Genomic DNA, 10000 nt, shown 5'->3' with positions numbered 1-10000 from the left:
CAGAGAGACGCACACACACACACACACGCACACACACAGACACACACAGAGACGCACACACACACACACACACACACGCACACACACAGACACACACAGAGACGCACACACACACACACACACACACAGAGACGCACACACACACACACACACACACACAGACACACACGCACGCACACACACACACACACATGCACACACACAGACACACACACACACACACACACACAGACACACACACACACACGCACTCTCTCACACACACACACACGCACGCACGACCACACACACACACACACACAGACACACACACACACACACACACACACACACACACACACACACAGTAACCTGATCACTGACTCACCTGAACAACAGGAGTCAGTTACTGCTGCATTCAGGGGCCGTGGGACGTCCGAGCGCTCAGTCACATCCATCACTTTACAGCAGTTTCTCTGCTGACGCTCACATTTACAGGAGCCCCTGAAGGCATCGTGCTTCACCTGTTACACAGATGCTCCACTGAGAGGAAGAGTCACTCTGACCGTTAAGTTCAGACCACTGAAGGAGAGGGTTAAGTTTAGTCTCTAAAGGAGAGGGTTAAGTTCAGACGGTTAAGCACAGACGGTTAAGTGCAGACGGTTAAGTGTTCAGACGGTTAAGTGGTCAGGCTGCTGTGTGAAAGTGCAGCAGAGTGAGAGCTCCGTCCCGTCTGAGCAGCAGAGTCGGCACTTCTGCTGAGGAGGCGAAGCAGCAGCTGTGAGGAGCTCAGGGACCAGGACCAGGACCAGGACCAGGACCAGCACCAGGGCCAGGACCAGGACCAGGACCAGCACCAGCACCAGGACCAGGACCAAGACCAGGACCAGCACCAGCACCAGGACCAGGACCAGGACCAGGACCAGCACCAGGACCAGGACCAGGACCAGCACCAGGACCAGGACCAGCACCAGGACCAGCACCAGGACCAGCACCAGGACCAGCACCAGGGCCAGGACCAGGACCAGCACCAGGGCCAGGACCAGCACCAACACCAGCACCACCAGCACCCGTCCCTGCTGAGCAGCGCTGCCCTGCGGTGTGAGGAGATGCCGGTTCAAGTCCCGGACGACTCGGACTTCGCGTCGTTCAGGGACCAGTGCCTGAGTGCGGAGGGTTGGACGAGCCGCTACAGCAAAGCAGGAGTGACGGTGTGGTGCTGCGAGCAGGAGGGCAGCAGCGTGCAGAAGCTGAAGGTGAGGCGCGCCGCAGTCTGCATCTGCAGTCTGCATCTGTATCTGCATCTGTAGTCTGCAGCTGTAGTCTGCATCTGTAGTCTGCATCTGTAGTCTGTAGCTGTAGTCTGCAGCTGTAGTCTGCATCTGTAGTCTGCAGCTGTAGTCTGCAGCTGTAGTCTGAATCTGTAGTCTGCAGCTGTAGTCTGCATCTGTAGTCTGCAGCTGTAGTCTGCATCTGCAGTCTGCATCTGCAGTCTGCATCTGTAGTCTGCATCTGTAGTCTGCATCTGTAGCCTGCATCTGTAGTCTGCATCTGTAGTCTCTATCTGTAGCCTGCATCTGTAGTCTGCAGCTGTAGTCTGTATCTGTAGGCTGCATCTGTAGTCTACATCTGTAGTCTGCATCTGTAGTCTGCAGCTGTATCTGCATCTGTAGTCTGCATCTGTAGTCTGTAGCTGTAGTCTGTATCTGTAGGCTGCATCTGTAGTCTGCATCTGTAGTCTGCATCTGTAGTCTGCATCTGTAGTCTGCATCTGTAGTCTGCATCTGTAGTCTGCATCTGTAGTCTGCATCTGTAGTCTGTAGCTGTATCTGCATCTGTAGTCTGCAGCTGTAGTCTGTAGCTGTATCTGCATCTGTAGTCTGCATCTGTAGTCTGCATCTGTAGTCTGCATCTGTAGTCTGTAGCTGTATCTGCATCTGTAGTCTGCAGCTGTAGTCTGTAGCTGTATCTGCATCTGTAGTCTGCATCTGTAGTCTGCATCTGTAGTCTGTAGCTGTATCTGCATCTGTAGTCTGCATCTGTAGTCTGCATCTGTAGCCTGCAGCTGTAGTCTGCATCTGTAGTCTGCATCTGTAGCCTGCAGCTGTAGTCTGCATCTGTAGTCTGTAGCTGTATCTGCAGCTGTAGTCTGCAGCTGTAGTCTGCATCTGTAGTCTGCATCTGTAGTCTGCATCTGTAGTCTGCAGCTGTATATGCATCTGTAGTCTGCATCTGTAGTCTGCATCTGTAGTCTGCAGCCGTATCTGCATCTGTAGTCTGCATCTGTAGTCTGCATCTGTAGTCTGCAGCTGTAGTCTGTAGCTGTATCTGCATCTGTAGTCTGCATCTGTAGTCTGTAGCTGTATCTGCATCTGTAGTCTGCAGCTGTAGTCTGTAGCTGTATCTGCATCTGTAGTCTGCATCTGTAGTCTGCATCTGTAGTCTGTAGCTGTATCTGCATCTGTAGTCTGCATCTGTAGTCTGCATCTGTAGCCTGCAGCTGTAGTCTGCATCTGTAGTCTGCATCTGTAGCCTGCAGCTGTAGTCTGCATCTGTAGTCTGCATCTGTAGTCTGTAGCTGTAGTCTGCAGCTGTAGTCTGCATCTGTAGTCTGCATCTGTAGTCTGTAGCTGTATCTGCAGCTGTAGTCTGCAGCTGTAGTCTGCATCTGTAGTCTGCATCTGTAGCCTGCCTCTGTAGTCTGTAGCTGTAGTCTGCAGCTGTAGTCTGCATCTGTAGTCTGCATCTGTAGTCTGCAGCTGTAGTCAGACTCCAGAGTTCAGGAACGACGACACTTTGACGTGACTCCATCTTTGTTTCTCTTTAAAGAAGCAGGCTAACACTTCCCCTCTGCTAACAGTCTTTGTGCTAAGCTAGCTGCTTTCTGCCTCCATCTTGGATCTGAGGAAATCCTCCGGAGTCCCCGAGGTAACGTCCCAGAACGTTAGCTACACTGGTGCTAACGTTAGCAAAGAAAGGGATTCAGTGCCGACCGACTGAACTTAACCGTGACATGTCATCGATACCTCAGCTACAGCCACGTGACGTTAGCATCGGCTACGACCACATCAACGTTAGCATTAGTGATTCAAAATGAACCGGATGATTAAAAACGGGCTTGTTGATTAAACTTCGGTGACGTGGAGGACGATGCTAACGCCCGTGACCCTCGCACCGACACACAGTCACACGGTGAACGGGTGACCTGCTCCTGCAGACGTGTGACTGACGCTGATGTGTGTGTGTGTGTGTGTGTGTGTGTGTGTGTGTGTGTGTGTGTGTGTGTGTGTGTGTGTGTGTGTGTGTGTGTGTGTGTGTGTCGTGTTGTGTCTTTGTTATATTTGATAACTGTGTAAAAAGAGCAGCGACAGAGGAGGAGACGCACAAAGACTCCATGAATGATTAACGCCGCAGCAGAGCCGTGCTGATTGAGTTACACGGAGCGTGTCACTGCGTCCCCCCGCCCCCCCCCCCCCCCCCCGTCCCCCCGTCCCCCGTCCCAGGATCTGGTGGCGGCGGCTCAGCACGGCCCGGCGCCGCTGCAGCAGCACAGCAGTGGAAACAGTGACGTGCTGCAGGACGCAGCCGTCTCACATGACGCCAACACACCGAGGACGGCTCCGTTTACAAACACGTCTCTGGGAAACAGGCCGGGGTTCACTGACGTCTCCGGGTTAATGTTCATCATTCAAGATTAATAAACTGTTAATATTCATAACTAAAGACCAATAAATGGTTAATAATCAGAGTTAAAGACCAATAAATGGTTAATAATCAGAGTTAAAGACCAATAAATGACCTGATTTCAGGCCAAAGTTTAGACACAGATGAATTCTGCAGGTGGAGAAGATGAAACACATCATTCTTTAAATAAAAGGACGTGTTGAACGCGTCGACCCTCGTCTCAGACGCTCCCGTTGCTGAGACTCATGGGAAATGTAGTCCAGAGGGTTCAAACCAAGCCCCGCCCACAGTGTCCTGTTTGATCCAATCAGGAAGCTCCAAAAACGTCAGTCTGTCATGAACGGAGCGAGGAAAAACTGCGGGAGCAGGACCCACGTGCACACACGGACAACAGGAGCAGGACCCACGTGCACACACGGACACAGACAACAGGAGCAGGACCCACGTGCACACACGGACAACAGGAGCAGGACCCACGTGCACACACGGACACAGACAACAGGAGCAGGACCCACGTGCACACACACACACACAGACAACAGGAGCAGGACCCACGTGCACACACGGACAACAGGAGCAGGACCCACGTGCGCACACAGACAACAGGAGCAGGACCCACGTGCACACACAGACAACAGGAGCAGGACCCACGTGCACACACGGACACAGACAACAGGAGCAGGACCCACGTGCACACACAGACAACAGGAGCAGGACCCACGTGCACACACGGACACAGACAACAGGAGCAGGACCCACGTGCACACACGGACAACAGGAGCAGGACCCACGTGCACACACAGACAACAGGAGCAGGACCCACGTGCACACACGGACAACAGGAGCAGGACCCACGTGCACACACAGACACGGACAACAGGAGCAGGACCCACGTGCACACACAGACAACAGGAGCAGGACCCACGTGCACACACGGACAACAGGAGCAGGACCCACGTGCACACACAGACAACAGGAGCAGGACCCACGTGCACACACAGACAACAGGAGCAGGACCCACGTGCACACACGGACAACAGGAGCAGGACCCACGTGCACACACGGACAACAGGAGCAGGACCCACGTGCACACACGGGCAACAGGAGCAGGACCCACGTGCACACACGGACAACAGGAGCAGGACCCACGTGCACACACGGACATCAGGAGCAGGACCCACGTGCACACACAGACAACAGGAGCAGGACCCACGTGCACACACGGACACGGACAACAGGAGCAGAAGACGCTGAAGAACAAACTCAGGGATCAGGAATCGAACACGAACGGGTGAAAAAACAGGAACTCTGGAACTAAAACAAAAGAAACAAAGAAACGAAGAACAAGGCGACACAGATGGAACAAAGAGCGCGGGTAAACGGGAGCCGACCAACAGAGACACGATACCACGGCAACAACAGTCCGGAGCTGAATGTGTTTCACCTCCGGGTTCTTACACTCAGGAGGTGATCAGAGCAACTGGACCCAGCTGAGGAGGAACCACCACCACCTGCTCCAGACACACACACACACACACACACACACACACACACACACACACACACACACACACACACACATGCTGGAGCAGATCAGAGCTTTAGTGTTTTTACCTTTACACGCAAACACAACGCTGGAGCAGATCAGAGCTCACTTTAGTGTTTTTACCTTTACACGCAAACACAACGCTGGAGCAGATCAGAGCTCACTTTAGTGTTTTTACCTTTACACGCAAACACAACGCTGGAGCAGATCAGAGCTCACTTTAGTGTTTTTACCTTTACACGCAAACACAACGCTGGAGCAGATCAGAGCTCACTTTAGTGTTTTTACCTTTACACGCAAACACAACGCTGGAGCAGGTCAGAGCTCACTTTAGTGTTTTTACCTTTACACGCAAACACAACGCTGGAGCAGATCAGAGCTCACTTTAGTGTTTTTACCTTTACACGCAAACACAACGCTGGAGCAGATCAGAGCTCACTTTAGTGTTTTTACCTTTACACGCAAACACAACGCTGGAGCAGATCAGAGCTCACTTTAGTGTTTTTACCTTTACACGCAAACACAACGCTGGAGCAGATCAGAGCTCACTTTAGTGTTTTTACCTTTACACGCAAACACAACGCTGGAGCAGATCAGAGCTCACTTTAGTGTTTTTACCTTTACACGCAAACACAACGCTGGAGCAGATCAGAGCTCACGTTAGTGTTTTTACCTTTACACGCAAACACAACGCTGGAGCAGATCAGAGCTCACTTTAGTGTTTTTACCTTTACACGCAAACACAACGCTGGAGCAGATCAGAGCTCACTTTAGTGTTTTTACCTTTACACGCAAACACAACGCTGGAGCAGATCAGAGCTTTAGTGTTTTTACCTTTACACGCAAACACAACGCTGGAGCAGATCAGAGCTCACTTTAGTGTTTTTACCTTTACACGCAAACACAACGCTGGAGCAGATCAGAGCTCACTTTAGTGTTTTTACCTTTACACGCAAACACAGTGACACACTTTAGTCTGAACTCTACCGTCTCCTTTAGTGGTCTAAATTAGTGGTCTCCTCCTTGTCTCGTCTCAGATGCGGATCGTGTGTAAGGACGTGAGGGCGGAGACGCTGTGGGACGTCCTCCATGACACCAGCTACCGCAGGAAGTGGGACACCAACATGATCGAGACGTACGACATCGGCCGGCTGACGGCCAACGCCGACGTGGGCTACTACTCCTGTGAGTGTCTCCCGTGTCCTCCTGTGTCCTCTAACGTGTCCTCATGTGTCCTCTAACGTGTCTCATGTGTCCTCATGTGTCCTCATGTGTCCTCTAACGTGTCCTCGTGTGTCCTCTAACGTGTCCTCGTGTGTCCTCTAACGTGTCCTCGTGTGTCCTCTAACGTGTCTCATGTGTCCTCTAACGTGTCTCGTGTCCTCTAACGTGTCTCATGTGTCCTCATGTGTCCTCTAACGTGTCTCATGTGTCCTCTCAGGGAAGTGTCCCAGTCCTCTGAAGAACCGAGACTTTGTGACCATGAGGTCCTGGCTCCCCCTCGGCAACGACTTCCTGATCATCAACTACTCCGTCAAACACCCGGTGAGGACACGTTTATGCTACTAGAGGACACTTTAGCACACGTTTATGCTCCTAGAGGACACTTTAGCACACGTTTATGCTCCTAGAGGACACTTTAACACACGTTTATGCTCCTAGAAGACACTTTAGCACACGTTTATGCTCCTAGAGGACACTTTAACACACGTTTATGCTCCTAGAGGACACTTTAACACACGTTTATGCTCCTAGAGGACACTTTAGCACACGTTTATGCTCCTAGAGGACACTTTAACACACGTTTATGCTCCTAGAGGACACTTTAACACACGTTTATGCTCCTAGAAGACACTTTAGCACACGTTTATGCTCCTAGAGGACACTTTAACACACGTTTATGCTCCTAGAGGACACTTTAACACACGTTTATGCTCCTAGAGGACACTTTAGCACACGTTTATGCTCCTAGAGGACACTTTAACACACGTTTATGCTCCTAGAAGACACTTTAGCACACGTTTATGCTCCTAGAGGACACTTTAACACACGTTTATGCTCCTAGAGGACACTTTAACACACGTTTATGCTCCTAGAGGACACTTTAACACACGTTTATGCTCCTAGAGGACACTTTAACACACGTTTATGCTCCTAGAGGACACTTTAACACACGTTAATGCTCCTAGAGGACACTTTAGCACACGTTTATGCTCCTAGAGGACACTTTAACACACGTTTATGCTCCTAGAGGACGCTTTAACACACGTTTATGCTCCTAGAGGACACTTTAACACACGTTTATGCTCCTAGAGGACACTTTAACACACGTTTATGCTCCTAGAGGACACTTTAACACACGTTTATGCTCCTAGAGGACACTTTAGCACACGTTTAGGCTCCTAGAGGACACTTTAACACACGTTTATGCTCCTAGAGGACACTTTAGCACACGTTTATGCTCCTAGAGGACACTTTAACACACGTTTATGCTCCTAGAGGACACTTTAACACATGTTTAGGCTCCTAGAGGACACTTTAACACATGTTTAGGCTCCTAGAGGACACTTTAGCACACGTTTATGCTCCTAGAGGACACTTTAGCACACGTTTATGCTCCTAGAGGACACTTTAGCACATGTTTATGCTCCTAGAGGACACTTGTCCCCCTGTGCAGGCCAGTGTGGACAGTGTCCTAACAGCTCGTCTGTCTCCTCAGCAACATCCTCCAAAGAAGGACTGCGTCCGAGCCGTGTCCCTGCTGACGGGCTACATGATCCAGGCCAACGGGGCCGGCAGCTCCACCCTCTACTACCTGACCCAGATGGACCCCAGAGGTGAGACGGACACAACATGTCCTCACCTTAGGGGGACTCTGAGTAACGTCCTGTTCTCCTCTGTCTGTCCTCTGTCTGTCCTCTGTGTCTCTCTGTCCTCAGGTTCGTTACCAAAGTGGGTCGTGAACAGAGTTTCTCAGTTTGTTGCTCCAAAGGTAAAAGTTTTTCTTTTGGAAATATCTGTGTCTGTCCTCACGTGTCCTCACATGTCCTCACGTGTCCTCTCTTGTCCTCACGTGTCCTCACGTGTCCTCTCTTGTCCTCACCTGTCCTCACGTGTCCTCACACGTCCTCTCGTGTCCTCACATGTCCTCACGTGTCCTCACATGTCCTCACCTGTCCTCACGTGTCCTCTCTTGTCCTCTCTTGTCCTCACGTGTCCTCTCTTGTCCTCATGTGTCCTCCCTGTGTTCTCATGTGTCCGTCCCCTCAGGCCATGAGGAAGATCTACAAAGCGTCCCTGAAGTACCCGGAGTGGAAGAGGAAGCACAGTCCGTCCCTGAAGCCGTGGATGTTCCCGGAGCAGAACGTTCTGCCGAGCATCAGCGCGGCCGAGCTGACGCTGCAGCGCGCCGACTCCCTGGAGAACATCGACGAGAGCGGCCTGAGCGAGGACAAGACGCACCACAGCGAGGACGAGGAGACCTAGAGACGTCCCCCGCCACTTCCTGTTTGTTGCTTTGTTTGTTTGTCCGGCTGAAGAGACACTTCCTGTCCTTCTGTCTCCGCTCTGTAAGTGTCCAATAAACACACCTGTCCAGGTGAGACGACACGTGTCCGACTCCGGTCTGTCTCCACACGACATGTCCTGCATACCTCTAAGGGTTTACCTCTAACGTTTATGCTCCTAGAGGACACTTTAACACACGTTTATGCTCCTAGAGGACACTTTAGCACACGTTTATGCTCCTAGAGGACACTTTAACACACGTTTATGCTCCTAGAGGACACTTTAACACACGTTTATGCTCCTAGAGGACACTTTAACACACGTTTATGCTCCTAGAGGACACTTTAGCACACGTTTATGCTCCTAGAGGACGCTTTAGCACACGTTTATGCTCCTAGAGGACACTTTAGCACACGTTTATGCTCCTAGAGGACACTTTAGCACACGTTTATGCTCCTAGAGGACACTTTAACACACGTTTATGTTCCTAGAGGACACTTTAACACACGTTTATGCTCCTAGAGGACACTTTAACACACGTTTATGCTCCTAGAGGACACTTTAACACACGTTTATGCTCCTAGAGGACACTTTAACACACGTTTATGCTCCTAGAGGACACTGACACACATTTATGCTACTAGAGGACACTTTAGCACACGTTTATGCTCCTAGAGGACACTTTAACACACGTTTATGCTCCTAGAGGACACTTTAACACACGTTTATGCTCCTAGAGGACACTTTAACACACGTTTATGCTCCTAGAGGACACTTTAACACACGTTTATGCTCCTAGAGGACACTTTAACACACGTTTATGCTCCTAGAGGACACTTTAGCACACGTTTATGCTCCTAGAGGACACTTTAACACATGTTTATGTGCGTCTAGAACATCGTGTGAACTCGTGACTGTTGCTCGTAACAAAGACGTTTGAAACAAAGATGAAAGAACGAACACGTGAAAGTGACCGAGTTGAGTTTCAGTCTCGTTTATTTTATAAAACAACAAAAACATTCAAAGTTTCTCCATGAGGACGAAAAAGCCCCGGGCGGAGGGAGCTAGCTCCAGGTGTTCATGCTAACTGTTCCCAGCCCTGATGCTAAGCTAAGCTAAGCTAACCCCGGTCTTTCACAGCGCTGCTCCTCAGCGGTGACGTCATCGTTCGTCCAAACCAGCGGCTGAAGAAATGAAAAGTCGTTGTTTGATCCGTGAACGTTCAGCTTCTAAAAAGTAAAAGTTTTTGTTTTCGTCGTTCGAACACAAAAGAAATAAAAGTCA

At 50.5% G+C, this 10000-nt stretch overlaps 2 protein-coding genes across 5 annotated transcripts in view; one reads left to right on the top strand and one right to left on the bottom strand.

The window, feature by feature from the left end:
* Positions 1-1088: 1088 nt before the first annotated feature.
* stard15 (StAR-related lipid transfer (START) domain containing 15) lies at positions 1089-8695 on the top strand (the record flags this gene model as incomplete). Its single annotated transcript, XM_083940902.1, has 6 exons — positions 1089-1235; positions 6247-6394; positions 6651-6754; positions 7929-8046; positions 8149-8201; positions 8480-8695. The coding sequence occupies 6 exons, from the start codon at positions 1089-1091 to the stop codon at positions 8693-8695; spliced, it is 786 nt and encodes a 261-aa protein (XP_083797028.1).
* Positions 8696-9751: 1056 nt separating this feature from the next.
* matr3l1.2 (matrin 3-like 1.2) overlaps positions 9752-10000 on the bottom strand; it is an 18133-nt gene continuing 17884 nt past the window's right edge. For all 4 annotated transcript variants that reach the window (XM_083940903.1, XM_083940905.1, XM_083940906.1 and 1 more), the window contains exon 22: positions 9752-10000. This exon is cut by the window's right edge and continues 79 nt beyond it. The gene's annotated coding sequence lies outside the window, so the exon portion shown is untranslated.

This window comes from Echiichthys vipera (assembly GCF_963691815.1).
Source record: "Echiichthys vipera genome assembly, contig: SCAFFOLD_83, whole genome shotgun sequence".
Classification (NCBI taxonomy): Eukaryota; Metazoa; Chordata; class Actinopteri; order Perciformes; family Trachinidae; genus Echiichthys; species Echiichthys vipera.
Note: the sequence above shows the minus strand (reverse complement) of the source record. Positions and strands in the feature narration are given on the sequence as shown.